Below are 23,192 nucleotides of genomic sequence, written 5' to 3'. Positions count from 1 at the left end.
AGCTTTCGGTACTAACACCACCGGACTAGACCAGGGGCTGCTAGAAGGTTCAATCACTCCTAGCTCCAGCATCTTAGTGACTTCACTATGAATGCTGGCCTTCACCTTGTCTGACATCCGGTAGATCTTGGACTTCACAGGTGGGCTGTCTCCTGTGTCCACGTCATGGACGCACAGGTGAGTCCTACCCGGGACAAGGGAGAACAACGAAGAGTACTGCCCCAAGACCTGGCGACAGCCCTCCTGCTGTTCAGGAGTTAGAGATGGGGAGAGAATCACTCCCTCCACCGACCCATCCTTCTCTTGAGACGCAAACAGATCAGGGAGAGGCTCGCTTTCCACGTCCTCTCCTCCGTCAGTCACCATCATCAAGATGACTTCGGGCCTCTCATGGTGGGGTTTGAGGCGGTTGGCATGCAGCACCCGCAGGGGCTGACGAGGGGTCTTCAGGTCCACCAAGTAGGTAGCCTTACCCTTCTTCTCCAACACCTCAAATGGTCCTGACCAGCGATCCTGGAGGGCACTAAGCTCTCCCGGTTCGATCACCCACACCTTCTGGCCAGGCTCCAACTCCACCGGGTGAGCGTTGTGGTCATACCACGCCTTCATCACTGCTTGGCTGGCTTCCAAGTTGTCAGAAGCTTGCTTCCACAACTTAGCCATTTGGCTCCGGAAGGCCAGCATGTAGCTCACCACATCCTGGGGGAGCTTTCTGGGAGTTCTTTCCCAGCCGTCTCTCACCAGGTTAAGAGGTCCGCGTACAGGGTGCCCATACAGAAGCTCGAAGGGGCTGAAGCCCACTCCCTTCTGTGGCACTTCCCTGTAGGAAAAAAGTAAACAGGGTAAGAGGACGTCCCATTTCCTCCGCAGGCTTTCAGGCAGACTTCTGATCATGCCTTTCAAGGTTTTATTAAACCTCTCCACCAGACCATTGGTCTGGGGGTGGTAAGGAGTCGTGAACCGGTAGGTCACTCCACACTCCTTCCACATTGCCCGCATATACGCTGACATGAAGTTGGTCCCCCTGTCGGACACAACTTCCTTGGGAAAACCCACTCGGGTAAAGATTCCCATCAGGGCCCTTGCCACAACAGGTGCTGTTATGGTCCTCAGAGGTATTGCCTCTGGGTACCGTGTGGCATGATCCACCAGAACCAGGATAAACCTGTGACCAGCTGTAGTTGGCGGATCTAATGGACCCACAATGTCGATGCCCACCCTTTCAAAGGGGGTGCTAACGACAGGAAGTGGTTCCAGGGGAGCTTTCAGCTTCACCCCTGTTTTCCCACTGGCTTGGCAAGACACACATGTCCGGCAGTAGGTATCGGACGACACTTTCATCTGAGGCCAATAAAAGTGTGGGACAAGACGGGCGAAGGTCTTGTCTTGCCCCAAGTGTCCTGCCAATGGTATCTCGTGAGCCAACTCCAGAAGGAAGGCTCGATAACGTTGAGGGACTACCAAGGCTCGTGACGATCCATGTAGGGGTGCCTTGGGTTCACTGTAGAGGAGGCCATCCTCCCAGTAAACACTGTAGTTCCCTTCAACGTTCCCTGCTGCCTGGGCTTCGGCCTGTCGCCTCAGCCCCTCAAGGGTAGGGCACTCCCTCTGGCCCTGGCAGAATTCCTCCCTGGACGGGCCTCCCTCCACGTGCCACTCGGCCGGGATGGGTAGGTCCTCCAGGTTGGTAACGTCCCCCACCGCAGACTCCTGGTCCACCACCTCCGGTGGCCTATCCGTCCTACGGGGTGGGGACGCCGAGGCAGGCTCCTCCTGTCCTCGGTTCTTCCCTTGACTGGCAGCTGGCTGGGCCTTTGTTCCAGGCTCCAGCCGGAATGAACTCCCTCTTCGGGTAGTCGTGGACCTTGTGCTAACACAGGCCCAGTCAGGTGTACCCAGCATCTCGGTATGAGTCCGGTATTCCACCTCCTTCCAAGCGTTGTGCTCCATGTCATTGCCCAGCAGACAATCGACTGGCACGGCAGGGCTTACGGCAACTCGAAGTGAACCTGCAACCCCCCCCCATTCAAAGGGAACCTCGGCCACGGGATAGTGACCTGTTCTGCCGTCAGCCATCGCGGCTGGGTGGAGTACATCGGGAATTACCTGCTCTGGAGACACCAGTTGGCTACGCACCATAGTCATACTGGCTCCTGTGTCTCTCAGAGCCTCCCCTCTTTGGCCGTTGATGGTGATCCACTGCCCATACTTTGCGGTATTTGCGGGCACCTGGATCTTAGGAACCATCTCCCGTTCTCCCAGGGACACTAAAGTGACACCCGCCCACTCCCTTCCCTTAGTTAAGGGCATCTCCTCCCCGAGCACTGCACTAGCTACTCCGGGGGTCTTTCCTCCAGTGGGAGGGGGTGATCGTTTCTGACACTTTGGATCTCCTTTATAGTGTCCAACGCCACCGCACTCGTAGCAATGGACAACCCTTGGCTGCTGACTCTGGCCAGGATTAGGGTTTCTGGGTGGGTTAGCCTTAGAGGTGAATCCTGTTCCCTTCCCTTGGAAGTTATTTTGGGGGCCTTTGGAGAACTCCTTTTTCTTTTCCCCTCCCTCTTTCTTCTGGGGGGCGCCCTGTCCGGCCTTTTGAGTATCCCCTCCAGTCCCCCTTGTGGACACCCGGGTACTAGCCCAAATGTCCGCCTCCTCAGCAAGCTTCCGGGGACTGGTCAGCTTGCTATCCACCAGGTGTTGCCGCAGTTCAGGGAAACATTTCTCGAGCAGGTGTTCCTTCAGTACTAGGTCAAACAACTCCTCGTAGTTCCTCACTTCACTGCCCTGAATCCAACCTTCCATTGCCTTCTTCGCATAGTCCAGGAAGTCCACCCAATTCTGCGTGCCCAGCTTGTGACTACCCCTGAACTTCTGTCTGTACTTTTCAGGTGTTAGTCCAAACTTTCTGATGAGCGCCAGTTTCATGGTGGGGTAGTGGGTCTGCTCATCCTCCTCGAGGGCCAATAAAGCATCCCTACCAGCTGGAGGCATGTACTTATACAATCCCCCTCCCCAGTACTTCTCCGGAACCCCATGGGCCCTCAGTGAGACCTCATAGGCCGCTAGCCACTTGGCGATATCGTCGCCCACTCCATAGCTAGCCACTATGTCCTTTGGCAGGTAAGGTTTGGATTCCCTGGTGATCTCTTGGGTTTGGCTGCCACCATTAGGAACAGGTTGTGCCCCGATTCTCAAGATCTGAAGATCTATTTCTTTCAGTCGTAATTCATGGGCCATCCTCTGCTCCTCCTTCTCCTTTTCCAGCCTTGCTAAGTCCCATGTGAGCTGTCTTTTCTCCCTCCGGTCCGTTAGCTCCACTTCAGACAAGCCACCGCTAGAGGCACTGCTGCCCTTCCTAGAAATGGTTCTGGGCCCTGCTGACAGGTTCCCCACCTCAGGTTGGTACATCTCAGCCCCCTCGGGGTCAGGCTCTCCCTCCCTGTCTTCCTCCTCAGCCTTGCTTTCCCTGCGTGCCTCCCCCCAAGCCCTTAAGCTGGTTTGGAGTGCACCCTTCTTTGCTCCTGGGGGACAGTACACCCCCTCTCGCTGGCAAAACTCCCTGAGTTGGGCCACAGTGTACGTTTCTAGATTTTCTAGTACAAACTCCATCTCGCCCACTCAGGTTAGAGGACAGGTTTTGTGCAGTAACAATGCAGGGGGGTACCTTTAATAATACCTCCTCCCACCACCAGAGTAAATTTGGAAAAAACAAAAACCCACAATTAGGAAGGCCGCTCTTGAGAAAACTCCCGGTGTAGGCCTATGGACTACCCACAGTTATTGTTGAGTATACGTAGGCACAGCTCAATCCCACCGCTGAACACCAATTTATGTTGGAAACAGCCCACTCCCACTCCGCAGGGTGGTGGTGGACTCCCCGAACACACTGTGGTAGCTTGGCTCGAGTGGTCAGGAAACAGGCACCGTGCTAAGCATACAATATACCCATACAATAACCATGCGTGCATCCGTTCCAAAAACGACTCTACACCGTAAAAATTATGAAAATATTCTTCTTTATCTTTTTCTCTTAGTTGCTGATTGGAAAAAAATAAATAGGTCAATCACAATATACAATTTTAAATAGTGCAGGTTAAATAAATATTATCTGAAGATTCAATAAATAGGGGTGATCATAAATACAAGGGACATAAATATCAGTGCAGGTAATACAGGCAATTAAATATTCTGAGGCAATAAATACTGTACCAATAAATATTGTACACCATCAAGTCCTGTGGACCTATAAATATTGTGAAGCAATAAATAGGTAAAAACTCAATAAATACAGTACCCCCAATAAATAATTAAAAGTATACAGCAACACTCATGTAATCAGATCACTTTTCAATTCTTAAGGGCTGATTTGGCCCAGGCACAGCTTGTAGGGTTGTGGAAGGCTTGAGGGGTTCTACTCCCTGGCTGGGACAAGGCTGAGGCCTAAACTGAGGTAGATCAAGGGGGGAATACCAGAGCCCTGGCTTTCTCTCTCCACACCACCTCTCTAGGTTAGTCCCAGTTCACCCCAGGCACAGTCAGGTTGGTTTCAGCACCTCCCTAGCCCCTTAGAGCAGTCTCTCAGGTCTCCACAGGGCCTTAGGCGCCCTCTACTCCACTTACTGCCCTTTTTCTGATGTTCCGACGCCGCTGGAGTCGTGTCGACGCCGTGAGGCGGTTCCGGTTCGGTCTCGGCGGCCTCGGCACAATGTCAGTTCTTTGACGACGCCGGTAGGCGGTTCCGGTCCGATGTCGGCGGCCTCGGTTCAATCTCGACCTCCGATTCGACGGCGTCGGGCAGTCTCTACTCGGTGTCGACTTCGGGCGGCTCCGGTCCGATGGCGCTCTCGGCTCCGATGACGTCGGCCGGCCTGGCCTCGATGTCGACTTCCGGCGACTCCGGGGTGCGATCCTCACCCCCGACCTCCGGTGCTCCTCCTCTCAGGTTCCGGGCGACTCCGGAGTGCGATCCTCACTCCCGACCTCCGGTTCACCTCTACCTCGGTCTCCGACGACTCCGGAGGGCGGACTTCACTCCTCCGATGACGCCGCTCGCTCGACCTCGGTTCACTTCCTCCTCGACCTCTGGTATTCCTCACGACCTCCGTCGGCGCCCTCTCACGACCTCAGGCGGCTCCGGGTACGACGTCTGCTTCTTCAGTCAGCGCCGCTTCTCCACCTCGGGCCCCAGGTCTTAGGCTACTCGACGCCGGATTCCAGGGAAATCAGTTTCCAGGTCAGGATCTTGCTGCTTTCTGCTTCTAAGGCCTGTTCCTGCTGTTCAGGTCCTTAGGATGAGTTTTTCTGTCTTCTTCCCACACAGGGCTATGGGCTGGGATCCATCAGTAGGGACAAGTATCAAGGGTGGGTTTATGGACCCCACTCCAGGCACAAGTTTCCACCCCTGCTGCTTCACTCCTTCCTCCTTCACTGTTGTGCTGCTCTCTCTTCACCAGTCAGGTGCCAACTGCCAGCTCCAACTGCCAACACTCTGTCTTAACCTCCCAACATTCTAAACCGCCTCCAACTGTCACAGAGTTCTGGAATGTTCTGGAAGGTGCTGGTAGGTTCCAGTGGATGCTGGTGATGTCATAGGTGGCCACCATTTTGTGCTCCAGGCCCTCAGACAGAAGTTTCAGGGGTAGCTAAAATGGCTCCCTGAATCTGCAGCAACACTAAAAAGTCTGGTGGTTCCCAAAAAGGAAAAATTCAAACAGGGTTTGAGGCAAAAGTGGGACAAAATAAATAATGATGAGGAGGGACCACCCAAAGGGCTGACAGGTCCAACACATTATATATCAAATCAGACTTTAACACCACCCTATAAATCATTGTAAAGGAATCTACCTCCCTATAAACCACACACACACAATAACCTCCCAAAGGAGAAATCTACCTCCCTATAAACCATACACACACAATAAACTCCCAAAAGGGGGAATCCACCTCCCTATAAACCATACACACACACAATAACCTCCCAAAAGGGGGAATCCACCTCCCTATAAACCATACATACACAATAACCTCCCAAAAGGGGGAAATGCATCTCCCTATTAACCATACACACACACAATAACCTCCCAAAAGGGGGAAATACACCTCCCTATAAACCACACACCACAGTAACCTCCAAAATCATTGTAAAGGGGAAATCCACCTCCCTATAAACCACACACCACAGTAACCTCCCAAAAACTACACTGTAAAATGAAAATAGACATCCAGTATCAACCTAGAATATAACACATTGTAAATTAAAAGCAAATGTACATAACATTGGTACATATCACCAAGTTCAACACATATAACACGTTGCAATTTAAAAGCAGATGTACATAACATTGCTACATATCACTAAGTTCAACACAGCATCACTGAGTGAATTATCAGTCATCTCATGCACTACAACAAACGAGTGAATGACTTAATTTAACTTAATATTTTACTGTCATTTCATGCACGCCATGAATCAACGAGTGACAGTTGTCTCATGCTCAACAAAACCATGAGTGACTTAATACCTTACAGTCATCCCATACACAGCCACAAGCCAATGAGTATGGACAACAATAAATCAATAATGGCTTCAAGATAAAATGCGTAAGCATCTACAAGAAGCATGTACGACTTCAAAAACATTAACTGTCTAACAGTTAGGAGAGCCACTGCATACCAAGGCCATCCCAACAGCACCGGAGTGACTTCACCTAATATCGGAACAACATGCACGTCTCAGCACTCTGAGTCTTTATCCGATGATCCGAGAGGGTCTGCATCCCGTCGTATTCCACAAAATAAAATTCTTCCTGCCGTCACACCGGCACTTGTTAAGGACGAAACAAGGCCAATCACAGAGACTGGAGCATACGAGGTGCGTCAGTTCAGCGCAACTGTTTTCTATGACGTCGCAGATGTCCCACGATGCTGACTGCAGGCTCGGATTTCTGCTCACTGATCGGATTTCTGCTCACTGACTGGCTGATCAAGAAAAACTCCCCACGTACTACTAGTAATCTGCTTGTTAAGTATATATTTATATATTTTACCTACTGGTCATAAGCAGTGCATTGAGGGTGTGTGAGTTATAGTTAGCTCACTAACTATATTGGCTGAATTTCACTGTATTTGTACGAGTGAAACCTGAGCCTAACTATCACACCCCTGTAACCTTTGGTCTTTCCAGTGAATATATTTATATATGAACCTAGTGGCGGTCACCACTGAGTAGTATAGTTAGGTCAGTGTTGGTACCCTCCCTTGAAAATACGTAGACCCTGGGGGCTGCAGTCTCCAGGGTTTAATGAGGCTCGGGATGGGGGTCATGCAGCTCTAGGGGATGGGATCCCCAGAGCCTAATACGATTCGGGGATGAGGTTCCTGAGGCCTAACAAGGCTCATGTAGGGGGCGTCGCACTTCCCTCCCTTGTTTAATTGTATTTGGCCCTGGGGATGAGGTCCCAGGGGCCCAAAGGCCAATTGTTGGGTTGCCAGCATGTGGAAGTTTGGCTACACTGTCCGGCGTGTGGAGGGTGGATTCACATATGGTAGCAAAATATCTTATGTTAAAAAAAAAACTCCACATATTCACTGAAAAAAACAAAGTTTAAACTAACGTTATAGTTAGGTGAGCAGCACGAGGAAAGGGCGCTAACTGCAATATTGATGGGCACCTTGGTGTGCCCAGTCAAGCAAGCTAAACTTCTCAAAATTACAAAAATAGCACTTTGTAGCTTGAAGAGGGTGGTTACCAAAACTCACCAGTTTCCACTGAATGGCCCAACTCTGGTGTTGGTTGGTTTGCCCACTTCAAGTGGAGGATTTTTCACTGCAGGGAGAATGAGGACAGACGTAGGGATTGTCACCATAGGTGATTGCTGTGAAGATTGCATATTTAGGAGCTTTGCCTCTATGGTTGCGGCGGGTGGCTTACCCGAGGATCAGTTTCTAGTATATGCAGCGATGGTGCTGTTGGTGAGATTTTTGGGTAGGAGGGCAATCAAAACCACAAATAGGTGCTCCTTTCATTTGGAAGAGGTCGCAGGCTGATATCCTGGCTATACAAGACTCTCCTCTCAATGGGCAAAGGCAGCCTGTCGACTTTCAAAGCTAATTAGGATAGCCACGAAGGATTGAACAATCGCACAGTTTCTAGGGATACTAGATTCAATTACACAAGGTTTAACTACCTGCAAACCACCTGTCTTATGCCCCACAGACTAATCATACATACTGGGACGAATGAGGTAGATTGTCTCAGATGTGCCCTAGTAAACGCAGACTTCAAGCACATGGTCTGGAGTTACCCTGTAGTTATACGCTTTTGGTTGGAGGACCCAGGCGACATGGAGCAAACTCGAAATAGCGTTCATCTTTGCAGGTTGGAAGTACATTTGCTGGCCCTATATACCCGCCCATAGGCACTGTAGAAATGCACCAGGTTACTAGACTTGGCATCAGTATTTGCCGTGAGGGCTATTGCAATGCTCTGGCATTTGCCTGAAGGCCCACCCCATAGCAGATGCCAGTGAAACAAGCATTGGCATAGCCAATAGGTCTCGCCTTTGGGACCTTATAAGTATTTAGCCTGGCAACAGTTGATGTTGTTGCACCAAGGATATTGTGCTGCATAACTAAATACTTATAAGGTCCCAAAGGCGAGACCTATTGGCTATGCCAATGCTTGTTTTATAATCTACTTACGGCTCATTGTTTCTAGAGCAAATCACTCCCTTCCCCCTCTGATATCCCATGAAAAGAGCCAGTCTCACTTGAGATGTTGTCAAATCCTGAAATAGCTCAGTCCTGTCTGTAAATTCTATGGCTGAGCGAGGGCCTGAACTAAATGTAGAAATCTAACAAATTTGGATAAAAATGTTTAAAAGGTAACTTTTCTACATCCCTGCACAGGGTACAAATTAATGCATTGGCACACGAACGTTACTTGTGAGGTATACTGCTGCAAAACCCCATTAACTAAACAATAAGGGTGACATTTAAACAGGGTAAACAAAATAATAAGCCAATATATTCGACAAAAATCGCACATCCTAATCAATAAAGGTGTACTTGCCTCCTCTTGGCACATAGTTTATATATACACAGCATGGCAAAAAGGACCAGATAGTGCTTTTCGGTACTGAAAATGTGTCCTTTCTAAATTCGATTTGCTATTCTCGGGCTCGTCGCTGATGTTTACCTCGGAATGGCGCACAGCACTGTTCACACTGTGCTCTGCTATTGTCGTCATCTACTTCGCTGAAGATGCGAATTTCCTCTCTAGGGCTTGATTTACAGTGTCGAAGCACTTGATTTGATGTATAAGCTGAATTCTATGACCTCAACATGGAGCAGGTGGTTCGACATTTGTTATGACGTTTGACAGCCTATCTTCGGTGATTATAGGCATCGAATTATTTTGCAACATTATGGTCCCGCTGGCAACAAGCCCTTAGTGTGTCCACAAACTGAATCCTGGTAGTCACCGGAATAGGACATTTGTTGAGACTGGGCAGAGTCTGTCGTTTCAACATTCGATGTGACAGTGTTCTTTCGGAAGCCAAAGTCCTGTAAATTCATCCCTAATCCGTGTCCTGCTTGAACAGCGGACTCAAAGTCACTGCATAAAGTAACTAGTGTCTTTTATTGCTTGTGATATTCAGTGCCAGTATAAGCCTGGTGCTGAATATCACAAGGAAGGCAAACATTACACAGCGAGTGGGTGTCTACCTAATTACTACAATATACCGACTACTAAAGAGCCAGGCACACATGGTTCTGATACACCGCCTAGTTGCTACACTTGGATTTCTTCAATGTAGCGGTTTTTGAGAGAAGCGTCCTGCATTAGCGGGCGGTACGAAAGGTTCCACCATCCGCCATCTCAAGCGTATATGCCTCTGGACCGAACAATGAAACCTGAAGATGCCATCACAAGCCAGGGGCTCTCGGGCGTTCAGTCGACGTAGTCATTAGCCCTCCTGACTCTTGACAAAGGAAGCTCGTGGCCAAAAGAGACGACCAGCATATCAGTGCGAGTGATGACGAGCATTTCGGAACGCTAGCCATATTGGGCTAGACGTCCATGAAGAACGCTGGCAACTGTCCGATACTGGCAAGAAATGCCACAGAACATGGGCGCAGCTAATGCGCGTGCTAAGGATGAGAGGACCTATGACCCTGGATGGTCTAAGAGTGGGAAGAAAGCTTCACTGTGCGAGATCTTAGGCAGCCTGTACTGTGTCTACTGAAGGCTTTGAACAACCCTGAGGTGTCTTATGAAGGCAAGCCACAGTCCTCCGTAGTGCTGGAAAGTTTGGTTTTTACCTTCTAATAACCACAAGAATTAATTGTCTTAAACACTGAAAAGCGGTGGCAATGCTTCAGAGTTCATGCTGGGACAGAAGCTAAAGCTGGCGATGAATGGTGCCGTGACATACCACTGATGATGGTAGAGTGATGGGCACGGATCAGCAAACAAGAATGGCATCGAGACCCTCAATGAACCTTAAAACAGTCAAGAAGGCAGGACACTATATCCGGTGGCATGAAGGGCGAGACCAGCTGTTATTGCAGCTTCACAAGATACCCGTTGAAGAAAGGCTGGCACACCTGGAAGCTGTACTCTGCTCTCTCCAAGCCAGGCATTCAACACAGAACAGAATGGCATCAAAAACACGTCACCTAAAGCACTGAGGTATAATAAGGGCACAAGCTGTGAAGGCTGAGACACCGCCCCCTGACATTTGTAGCTGCCACATTAAGGCTGCTGTTCAGCTCTAAACCTGCATAATGTCAAAACTGCGCTTCACCTGGGCGTGCACGAGAAGGGGAGCGAGTGTGACATCTCCCGCAGAACTCAAGTGACACTGGACGAGCTCTGACCTTTTCTACTCCAGCAAAACACACAGATACTATCTAAATCAGCAAATTAAGAGAAGTACCAGTCAAATATTGTCTCGTTTCAAGCACAGTTAGACAGATAACATGCTGGGAAGACTATAAAAATGGTGATCTAAACTGGTGTGCTATGGCATAGTCTAAATCATTTATTTATCTCTGCAGGTAACTTCCCTGAAGATAAATGCAAAGGGAGACAAGCACGCACGCCTCGCGCTCAAAGTACAAAATAAAAAAACAAGTTTGACGAGAGGCAGGAGGGGGCCTATGCCTGTTTCCATTGCGGAGCGAGCAGGAACCATCTGTTAATTATAAACAGATGGTTTGAAAGCTCGCTCCCGCAAGGGAATCGCCAAATGTGCACGCGTTACCATTCAAAGCAATGCAATGCGTGCACGTTTTTGACTGCAAAACTGAATCTATTTCTGAAGGTCTTTTTCCTATGCAGCGCATGTGAGACATAAAAAATGGAGAAATGGGTAAATGAGGGATCTGCTTTGCGAAACTCTGAGACCTACAACTCATCTGTGGATGGAAATAGTGGCTATTTTCACTGAGACTACCAGCTACGCTTCCCTAAGTTCTAATCAACCTGGGTTGATTAGAACATATTCGAGGGCCACAACGGCATAGAGTTAAAAGCAATATGGCGACTATTACTCTAATGATGATTGTAGCAATGAGTGAATGAGGGATGTTAGTGCACTGTTTATGTAAAGATCCCAGAAGTAAAAGAGTGCAGGATTGAGCAACACATGTTGTTTTGAATGTTGTTGCCTTACTAAGGTTAAATGTCAATCTCCACTACAGATTGTGAAACCGATCATTCTGAAGAATGGGATACTTCGTTTTATGTTAACTTTTCTCGTTGCATCTCAATGACCACTTGACCATGTAAACCATCGAAATGTGGAGTTTCAGGCAGTACACTGTTTCTTCACTGCAGGTCACTACTATTCGCTAACTGCTGTCTACTTTCTGGGTTACTGCCTGATATTTTTGTTACTGAAGTAATTTATAATGTATTTCTATACGTAATTAAAACCATTACAAGAAGCATAACCTGCAAAATTAATATTTTTAAAAATATGAAATAGCAGGAATATTTCAGTTCAAAATGCATTACAGGAACAACACGACTAGAATTAAAATAAAATAAAATAGGCACGGTTTGCAATCATGACTGAATTGAAAAGCCTCGCTGTTCACAGTAAATGCGTGATTCTTTAAAATACAATGCAATGCTCAAGGTTGACTAGTTCATTGCGATAATGAAACGTATTCTTAAACCAAGATGATTTTGTATTGTTTTCTTATTTGTAGTCTTATTATTATTATTTGTTTTCTTAATTCCTTTTATAAACTCTCTCTGCTGATCTGCGCCCTTAACCCCTTCTGTGCCCATGACGAGATAGTCTCGTCATGGAGCGCGGTTGCGCTGTGCCCATGACGAGACTATCTCGTCATGGACCCCGCCCGCTAATGAAAGGGCCGGCACAGGAGGGGGAAAGGGCGGGGCACTCAAGGGGTTAAACTCAACCATCCTGTTCAACACTAATTATTAACTTTCAGGGTGTGGCACTTTTTGTCTTGTTTGTAGAGTTTCATGATGCGTTACAAAGGGACTGCTGACCATTGGATTGGCCTCAAGAGGGATTCTTCTGAACAGCCGTGGAAGTGGGTCGATGGCACCTTATTCAATAAGCTGTAAGTTAAATCTTTGGCTCACCTCACTGCCTCACATTTAAATTATCTTATAAACTTATTGAGGACATTTCAAACAGGTCCCTAGCTGGGCAAGTACCAGACAGTGACCCACCCCTAGTAAAACACACAGGGGCAGATTTACCAGTATTTCACACGATGCAGCAAGATAATTTGCTGTGTTGCGTGAAAGGGAAAGAGCAGATATGCACCATTATCTACCAAGATATTGCACATTTCTTCTGTCTTCTTGCACAGTTGTGGCTGCCTAGGGCCATCGCAGGCACCCCTGTGCCATGCAGCAAGGGTGCCTGCGTTACAAACAGGCTTGTTTTTTAAAACAATCCTGGAAGACATTTCCTATTTGTATGCATGCTACAGAATGTAGCGCTCATACTGAGAGGAAGTAACAAGGATAATTGGAAATATTTCCCATTGTTACACCTAGGTCAGGGAGGCACACTATTTTGGTGCAATCGTTTGTAAATCTGGGATTGTGTAAACACACATGAATGGATATGTGTGAATGATCCACCCATAGAACTCCTCCCTGCCACAGGGTAATACAAGGCACCCAAATGCACTGCCTTGCATTAGATAGGATATACCAAACCACACAGACCCTCGCAAGGTGGCTTTGCGTGGCCTAGTAAATCCCAGTTAAGGGCTTGTGTTCCTTTGCGTCACCTTGCGCGACTCAAGGAAACACAAGCCCTCAGTAAAGCTGGGCTTAGGCTCAGATTTATCAAGGATTTTGTGGGCACTGGTGCAGAGCTGCACAATTTCGTAAATTGGCACAGTGTTTTCTGACACTTTGTGGCACTCGAGCTCCGGTGCAAACCCATAGTAAATAATACCCCACATCTTAGCAGTAATTTTCATGGATGACTTTTTCAAAATGCAGGTTTTGTACACCAAGGAGAAATTGAAGGTATCAGTGGCCTTGGTGCAGTACAGCACACACACACATAGCCTAGGACTCTGGAGCGATAGGTGCATCACATTTCATGTATAGATTGTTTAACTGGGTATGTTCATGTGAATAACAGTCATTTTAACCTGCGGTCACATCACTGGATGGCGATCTAGCTGCACACTCTAAAGGTTGAATTCCCGTCTCCATATGCACTACATCTCCTTACCTGTTATGGTGAACAAAACAGGATGGTAATGCCTAAAACTCATTATCTACTCCAAGATCAACTTTCCCATATATAATGAACACATTTGTTAATAGTATCATAACACTTGTCCAGTCACCCTTGATACACACTTTGGGTCGCTGCCACCATTATCAAGGTAGAAGATTTTATCTGGGGTCTTGCTTTCTATCTCAGACACTTAAGATGTAATCCCAGTAGGGTTGGAAGTCCTTGGTAATATACTAATATGTCAGCAAGATCAAGGTGTCCGTATTTCTCGTACACCAACAGGCCTATTGCCTGCCGCCTTGTTAGAGAGGCTACTTACTTCTCCAGAAAAATCCATACATACTGTCTTTAATGGGACCCCTCGCTTCTTCTCAATTGAAAGATTTATGGGGTTACTGTGACGGTGAGTACTTGAGCTAATGAGTTACCTGTTTTAAAGTCCTGATGAGTTATCTAACAATAGAATGTCGGGTTGCCACTGAAGATAGCTTTAGGCCTTGCTGACAACTGTGTAATGTGTTGCCTTGCTGATCCCTGCTTCTGTCCGTTGCCGATCCCCTCTGCAGGCCAGTGTTGGCCAGGTTGTTGCATGTTAACTATGGTCATCACCCATTGCAAGGGCTGTTTTAGTGATGAAGCCCCAAACAGGGGCTTACAAATAAGGTGTAAAGTGAAAACAAAGCCTGTTTTTTGCAAGCACCCACCTTAATCCTAGCAGTTTCTTTCCTCTCTCTATAACTCTTTTACATTGCTCATGTAAGGGGTGTCCAGCGAAAACCCAACGTAGATCTAGAACACATTTTCAGGATTTTTGCATAACATAAATTTGTATACAATTCATGTAAATAGTCTCATTTTCATAATTGGTGGTTATCCCTAAAATTCGGCTTGGATCCACCCTCATTAAATTACTTTGCGGTCATTCCATTTGATAAACCCAAATCCATCTTCTGTTTGGTGGTCTTCAAGACCTCACATTTTATTCTTTAGTGCACTCCATGTGTGGAGTTCCACTTTGCTGCCTTGACGGTAATCAGCAAAGTACTAGACCCTGTTTCTCCTATATGACTCACAGCTCATGTTTTCCTCTCCCTCTGTGTTATGTTATGTTAAAAACATTTATAAAGCGCACGTACACCAAACGGTTTCATGGCGCTGATGAGGCAGAAAGAAGGAGGCAGGAAACTGAGATTAAATGTTATTTGATTGAGCAAACAAACGAGTCTTGAGCAGTTTTCTGAACTGTGCGTAAGAAGTAATCAGTCTCATCTCCACAGGGAGAGAGTTCCAAAGTTGTGGAGCTAGGACAGCAAATCTTGAGCCTCCATGCTTTTTGCATTTAAAAGAGGGAGTGATCAGCAGGTTTAGATGTGAGGAGCGCAAATCCCGGGAGGGGATATATCTTTGAATCCTATACAAAATAAAATCAGGGCTGTTGCCGTGAAGAGCTTTAAAGATGGTGCATCCCAGCTTGAAAACACACCTTTTGGCCACGGGACGCCAGTGTAAGTTTTTCATTATGGGTGTCACATGCTGCCATTTTGGTTGGTGGAAGATGAGTCTGGCAGCTTGGTTTTGAATCAACTGAAGACGTCTAAGTTGATAGGCAGGGATGCCACAGTATAAGGAGTTAGCATAGTCAAGTCGGGAGATAACCAAGGCTAAAATAACCAATGTCAAAGGTTCCCTAGACCGAAATCGACGAATCTTCCTTATTCTCCGTAGTTGGAAGAAACTTGCAGAAACTACTGAGCCTATTTGCGCATTCATTGACAGATCGTTAGAAATCACAATGCCTAGGCTTTTGGCAGAGTTTGTAGGCTCCGGGAGGTTGCCTAAAGAAGATGGCCAGAAATTGGAATGCCTTGGATTGGCAGAGCCACCTGTAAGAATCAGCTCAGTTTTGTCAGAGATCAACTTGAGTTGGTTGTGATTCATCCAGTCACTTATAAAGATCATGGTAGATTGAAAGTGAATAACTGACGATGCTGATGAATTAATTTCAAACACCAATTGGAGGTCGTCAGCGTAGTTGAATGTCCCAATCCTTTTTTCTCTCAGAGATCGAATTAAAGGGAGAAGATACAAATTAAAAAGTAGGTGGAAAGAGAGGAGCCCTGAGGGACCCCACAGGTCAGTTCCCTCTTGTTGGACGAGAAATTAGCCAACCGAACTGCTTGGAAGCAGTTACCGAGGAAGGAGGAACGCCATCTCACCCCCAGTCCCTGGATCCGAGCACTTCTGACACGGTCAACCAGAATATCGTGATCAACGTGTCAAATGCTGCTGACAGATCCAAGAGAACCAGGGCCTGGGGGATGGCGTTATCAGCTCCTCTTCATAGTTCGGCCAAAACAGTAAGTATAACAGATTCAGTGGAATGGCCAGGTCTAAAACCTACCTGATGGGAGTCCAAGATCTGATGGTGTTAAGTAAATGAGCTGAAGCAATTTGCCACTTATGCCTCGAGGACTTTAAACAAGTAGGGCAGCAAGGAAATGGGGTGATAATTGCTCAGAACTGACGGATCCGCACCCGGTTTCTTCAGAATAGGGACGATTTCCGCACTTTTGAATATATCAGGGATAATGCCACGTTTAAGTGAATTGTTAAGGAATGAAAGAGGGGGGTCGGGACAAATGGAGAAAGCTTCTCGAAGTATATGAGGAGGGCAACAATCATTGGGGGAACCAGAGTCAACCTTTTTGAGTAAATGAAGAAAGGTCTCCTTAGAGATCAAGGGAATTTGATCCATCCGATGTTCATTCTGACAAATGTTCGGGTCAGATATAGGGAGACTAGAGGGGGGAATGCTAGCTTTAATGGATGCAATTTTCTCAAGAAAGAAGGAATTAAGGGAGTCACAGAGGGTCTGTGTAGGGACTGGCTTTGGCATGATCCTGTCTGGTTTAGAAAGCTCATTCACAATAGAGAAGATTTATTTGGGTTTATTAGATGAATTAAGAATTTTATTAGAGAAATAATCTTCCTTGGTTCAGAGAATCTCCTTTTTGTATTCTTTCTGGAGAGCTACATATATAGCCCTCTTGTCAGGGAGATAGTGATGTCTCCAGCTGCGTTCGGCCTGTCTTAAAATAAGTTTCTTGTTTTTTAAGTCGTCCGAAAACCATTGTTGGGCATCATGGGGTCTCAAAATTGTGGTTTTCTTAAGGGGAGCAACGCGGTCACTGACCTGCTTGAGCCAAGTCTAGATGCTCTCTGCCTGGGTCTGGAATGCCTTCTTTGCAGATGGAGCCATGTCAGTTAGCAATAATCTGAATTGAACAGTGTTCATACGTTGCCAATTTCTTGACATCACGTTCCTTAAATGTTCAGGTTTTGAAGGGAAGGCATCAATAAGGGAGAAGGTTATTAGATGATGATCGGACCAAATACAGGGAGAAATCAATAGAATGGAGATCTCCAGGTTGGATGTTTATATTTGGTCAAGAGTATGCCCTTTTATATGTGTTGCAACCTTACCATGCTGGGTGCAATTCATCCCAGTTAGAAGATCTGTCAGTTCAATCAAGCTGGGGCACTCCCTTTCATCATTAGGCCAGTAATTGAAATCCCCAACTATCAGAATTCTAACATTGTTAATGGCAAAGTGGGATATCATTTCGCCCAATGCCTGAGGAAATGTAGGCATATGATGAGGAGGTCTGTAAAAGATGGCACAAATAAAAGGTAGCTGGGGGGTTTCAAATTTTAAAACTAAACTGTCAACTGACGGTAAGCCCGTGATCGCTAAGGAGGTAAATTGATGGTCTTGGTGAATTATAGCTGTCACCCCACCACCAGCTTTTCCTGGGGGGGCGGTTAGCCTGCAGAATATAGTACTTGTCCTGTACTGCAACCAAGATGTCAGGGGCATATTCCTCAGTCAACCATGTTTCAGTGAGAAGAAGAATATCAGGTTTGTCAGAGTCTAAGAGCTGAAAGATTTCCAGCTGGTGTCTCACCATAGATCGAGTATTCAGATAGTAGACTTTAAGGCCCTTTGACTCCTGGGTTTTGAGTTTCAGAGGCAGGTTGTGAAGGCGTGCTGAGTGTAGGAGGAGTTTTGATGTCAATTTCAGTAAAAGTGTGTCTGGAGGCCAGAATATCTGCTTTCTTTAGGTTAGAGCGGGTAATATCATTAATATAATAATTATCCTGGTATGAAATCAGCTCCCTGGTCGAAAAGCGATGAAAATGGGCATAAGGTACGGCCCCTGGTCCCGTTCGGGCGCAGACGGGCTTGCCTTTGGTGCTCCTTCGGCGCGCCCGCTGCGCGTCCGGGGGTGCATCTTGTTTAAATGCTTTCTCGGCTCCTGCCACCAGCCTGACAACCAGCCGTAAGCGGGGGTGGAGTAGATATGTAGGAGGTGTGACCTACAGCGTTTCTCCGTACAAGCGGCACAAGCGCCGTGACGGACCGGAAACGCTGGAAGAAGCAATTAGGCCTGAAAAATGTTAAAATACGCAAGAACACGTTTTAAAATTTCAGCAATCAGTTACAGTTAAATAAAAAAATGCTTTAAAAATGTTTTCCCAATACTTTCCCCGAATTTCCCCTGCCCAACAAGCAGCAAGCAGACCTTAATTCTGCAGAGCGTCGGGAGAGCTTCCAGTTTAAATTCTTTCTCGGCTGCCGCCACCAGCCCAACAACTAGCCGGAAGTGGGGGTGGAGTAGGTATGTAGGAGGTGTGGCCTCCCACATACCCTCTGGTGATTTAACTCAATGGTAGGACCTTTGCTCTGCCAGTCCGCATTCCTTACCTGGCTACTTTTCTGAAAAATGACTTACAAAAGCATTAAGGCACACGCTTCTGAAACATGATACATTTGGCATGGAGCTTGTTGCATCCATTCCCCACTACTGCAAGGCACCTAGCAGCCAATACACCGACATGGCCCATCTAATAGCTGTAAACTTGCATGCTAGTTTTCCATGTGATCTGTTATTTACTAGCTATACTTGAGTTCAAGCCTCTAGTCACATTTGACCAGTGCTGTTGCAAATTGAAGCTCATTCCTGACTATGTTTTCTTGGTGTTACAGGTTCACAGTGGAAGATTTCTCAGAGTGTGCGTATCTGAATGAAAAAACCGTCAGAAGTGCCGGGTGTGGCAGAATAAGGCACTGGACTTGCACCAAAGTGGCCCCATATGAGACAAAGCGTAAAAAAAGAACATTGAACATGCAGCATTTTTACTAGGGGTGTTTAGAGCATGCATAGTGCACATATCCACAGTTACTTGGCAAGCAGATAAACTCACTTTTGTCTTGCTGGAAAGGCATGTTAGTGAATGGGTTCATACATCAGGCATGATAGGCTCCTGGCCGCTAGGGATACATTGGCCATGCTTGCGGATGCATGAGTTACGCTGTGCTGATGAGACCAAAGGAGGTCGAAATATGTGTATTTATTTACTTGTGGCTATATTTTTATTTACTTATTTTTTTATTTTATTTTATGGAGTTTTATATAGTGCAAACTTGGCCCGTATCGGGTATCAGAGTGCTTTACACGAGCACCAGTTGCTTTACTTGAGGACTCATTCATTTTTGTTAGGCACAGGGAGATTAAGTGATTTGCCCAGAATCACAGGATGTTCAGCGTCATTGCCGCGACCCGCACCCAGTTCCCCAGATTCGGGGTCGACTGCCCTAGCCGTTAGGCCAACTCCTCTCCCCTATGCCCCTCATGGCTATGTATTTCATTATGAAGATTTCCTGACACAAACCTCTAGATGTGTGTGGCAGCATTTTAGGGCACTCCAGCCCAGTCAGAGTGAGCAAAACTCCCTGATGGCATTTCCTACTGCCCGGTCACAAATGGTCTGGTGTTTGTGGGTGTTATCCCAGATGTGGAAACACTAGAACTAGTTTTACTGACTAGAAAAGACGAATGGTCTTTGATCTTCAGTTGCCACAGCAGCCAGGTCTTCTGCCCAGCCATCTTCTCTGGCAAGCACCAAAGCAGGCAGTGCTCGCCCTGCTACAATACTTCCTAGCAGGGGCACCTTCCTTCTACCCTTGCCCCACACCGATGCCAATACTCCCATTTACCACCTGCACTTTGGGCAATTCTGTGCGGTTTCATGCCCTGTAAAGTCTGATCTTCAGTTAGTCTCTCTTCCTTTGCCTTTAACGTACAATTACACAGTACTGGTGGGTGACAGCCCTGGTACAAAGGGCGCAGAGTTTGCACCCTGCCAGTAGCAAGAGCTTAAGAAGTTTAACTAAAGTACAGTTGGCATGAGATTGATAAAGGTTTCAGCAAGCATCACTGCAGGGATGCCCTGCTAATTAAAGCCGATTTAGGACGTGATAATGGAAATTGATTTCATATCCGGACTGTATTATATACATATATGTGCAGTGCATATGTAATAAAAAGACATTCTCAAGAAACACAGCTATTTTAGACATCTTAACCCCTTGCATGCCCGCCCCTTTCCCCTTTCCCCGCCCAGTGCCGCGCCTTCCATTAGCGGGCGGAGTTCATGACGAGCTGGACTCGTCATGGGCACAGCGCCACCGCAGCCCATGACGAGTCCAGCTCGTCATGGGCACCGAAGGGGTTAAGGCTGATGAGAGCCATTATGTTGTGTTCCACATTTCTCATGTTTCAAACCTGCTAAGATGCATTGAATAACAACGGCCAATTTCCGAATGGGTCCTAACAAGGTGGAGCCCCTTTGGAGTCAGTGAAAGGCTGGACAATTTATGTTTCCAAAATCAAATGGAAAATAGCATATTCTGTGCCTGTTTAGGGAAACTAGAGTCCAGTAAGAAATTATTTTCCTGTGGAGAGTCACTTAGCCGTCAAAATTAGATCTATCACTAATTAATCAGAATGTAAATATTCGACAAAAAATACTCCTATTAATTAGACATGACTGTTTTAACAAAGAAGAATCTCTGACTTTTTTCAACAGCCTCAAGGTTTTTTAAACCATAGGGCCTCAGTTAGATTTTGGCGGGTGGCTTGCAGTCCACCAGGGGAGCGGAAGGAATAATTGTCCCTGCCCTGGCAGAATACCACCCGCTAAATTCAGTCGTCATCTACCTGAGATTTTCCATGGAAGCACTAAAAGTTCCATGAGCAGCCACCATCTTTCATGCAACTACTCTGCAAACCTTTTTGTTTTAATTTTTCTGTTTGAGACCACCAGGCTTTTCCTGTGGAGCCGAACTGAAAAAAGCACAACACCCAAGCAAAACCAAGGCAAAGTGGACTTGTTGTCTGAAAATTTTGTTCGGGAGGAGTTTAACAGCCATTTGTATCCTAATGCACTGCTTTAACTTTTAGACATTGCTCACCATATGGCTCTTATAAAACCACAGACATCAACGGAGGGTTCAGTTGCTCTGTGTATGATGCTTCATAGAGCCCCAGGATCAACCTGTCCGCCAAGATGTAAAACAGGCCCTAAGTTTTCCGTAACTGTTTATGTGCACTATGCAGCTCTAACTCACCCCTAGGGATTGGGGGGGGGGGTTGTTTGTGTGTTTGTACACACACATGAGTTGGCTTATAGAGATTTTTAATGTTAAGCTCCTGCCCTGGGAGAATCAAGTTGAAATTGTGATTTTGTAAGACTTTTAAAACCTAAAGTAAAATGTAAAGTCACCAATAACTCATCAAATCTATATTTTTATAACTTCGCGCATTGCAGTGTTGAATACTAGACAGATTCTCCAATTTTTAATAAACCATTAAAAAAACACATTAAACATGTCTTTGAGTATTTGTTTAACAATTTTCATGCTACAAAGTGAAGCTATAGAACCAACTGCAAAAGGGAATTGCACTCCAGCCGCAGAGCATACAGCTCCAGCTCAGTGCTTTAAACAATATTGTAAGCTGACCTGGGGTCATGGATTCAATGACCCAGGAGACTCACTGTGTTTTTTTTTTTAAGTTGAGGGGGTCTGCTGGGCTCCCTGCAGCCCCTCAGCGTTAAGAGAAATGGTTGGTGGTGCCCCTGCCTTCTAGGGGCACCACCAGGACAAACAACTTGATTGATTAAAGCCCTCACAGGGAATTCTGAGGTGCCTCTTGCAGAAGCAGTGATTTATAAATGATTGGGCCTCACAGCCCCTGCTGGCGCCCCTGCCTGTACCCAGCTGGTGGGAACCAGGCTCGGTCACTTTGCTCCTGCCCAGATGGGAGAAGCATTTGTCTCTACTCTCACTCAGATAGGAGCAATGTTCTGTTCCCTCCTCATAGTCTGTTGTGGTGGGTGCAGACTATTTTTTTCAAAGTGGATGCCCAGATGAGCTCTCGGCAGGGCAAATAGTTGGGGGCAGCGAGGAGAAACAATGACCCTGCGGCCCCAGCTGGTTTCCAGGCAACACCTATTGTGGTGCTGGAAGGAGGAGGCTCAGTCACTTTGCTCCTGACCGGGCCGAAGCAGCATTTTTCTCTGCTCATGCCCAGGCGGCAGTTACGTTTTGTTCCCTGCCTGGGAGAGTGAGGGTAGAGTATGCCCACACTCTCCCAGGCAGAGAACTGCAGTGCCCTGTGGATGGTGTCTCAGGAACACTCAGGAACACTGCTCAGGTAATGCTCAGGGATGGAAAGCCAGGAGCTGCTGAACCAGCTTGGAGAAGGTGGCCATATGCCAATTTTTATTCTTGATCCCAGGTAGTTGACTAACATGCAATGATTGCTATGACGGAGCCTCAGTTTTATCTGGTTGTGGAAATCGTTGTCCTGTCCAACACTGTACCCACACTACAGTGATGCTAACCATGCTCTACTTACACTAGGGCGAATATCGCTGGTGTTCTCTGCACAGGGGCAGGGAAAACAATAATGTTTAGAGGACGGGTAAACAATCCATGGCCCTCACACTCTGGGAGAAAAGTCTTTGAACTTCAGACAGAATGATTGCTTTTTTTTAAAAAGAAACTCTCACTTTTGGAGTGTGTATTTTAAAAAACCAAAGAGAAACAGATAAACTCAGTTGTCAATATGCAGGTGGAAGAGTTTTTGGGGGGACTAATGAAATGTTAAATATTAGAGAATTTCCTGATTGCCAAAGGATTAAGATTTTTTAATAATTTATATATACTAACTTGAGTGTCAACACCAGACATCCCATATTTTTATAGTCAGGGTAAAGCATGTTTCATAGACTATGAATAAGCACTTTTACTCCTTCAAGATAATTAATAAATACCTGTGAATACTTGCAGATCCATTGCCTTTTCATTTATACCTGGATTCTGAATTGTACTGTTTTAACGGAGGCTTAAAAGAAGTTGGGATAGGTGAGCAGTCAAATAAAATGATTGATTTCCTCTGAGTGCTGGTAGTGGATGAGTTTCTCCACTCTTTTTCCTGCCTTAATTTTATTTTGTTTGGGCACATATGTAGGGGCTTTACAGCTGGAACATGGTACTCAGGCCCTTACTTGTGATATGAAAAACCTTCAGTT

The 23,192-nt window shown here is 46.5% G+C and overlaps 1 protein-coding gene across 1 annotated transcript in view; it reads left to right on the top strand.

The window, feature by feature from the left end:
- LOC146812991 (C-type lectin domain family 2 member A-like) overlaps positions 1-21,483 on the top strand; it is a 176,295-nt gene extending 154,812 nt beyond the window's left edge. Inside the window, exons 4-5 of the mRNA XM_085620011.1 lie at positions 12,500-12,606; positions 18,802-21,483. Of these exons, the coding sequence (XP_085476137.1) occupies positions 12,500-12,606; positions 18,802-18,958 (264 nt within the window). The 3' untranslated portion in view covers positions 18,959-21,483. The remainder of the gene's footprint in view (positions 1-12,499; positions 12,607-18,801) is intronic.
- Positions 21,484-23,192: the final 1,709 nt, after the last annotated feature.

Source organism: Triturus cristatus, chromosome 7 (genome assembly GCF_964204655.1).
Source record: "Triturus cristatus chromosome 7, aTriCri1.1, whole genome shotgun sequence".
NCBI classification, from domain to species: Eukaryota; Metazoa; Chordata; class Amphibia; order Caudata; family Salamandridae; genus Triturus; species Triturus cristatus.
Note: the sequence above shows the minus strand (reverse complement) of the source record. Positions and strands in the feature narration are given on the sequence as shown.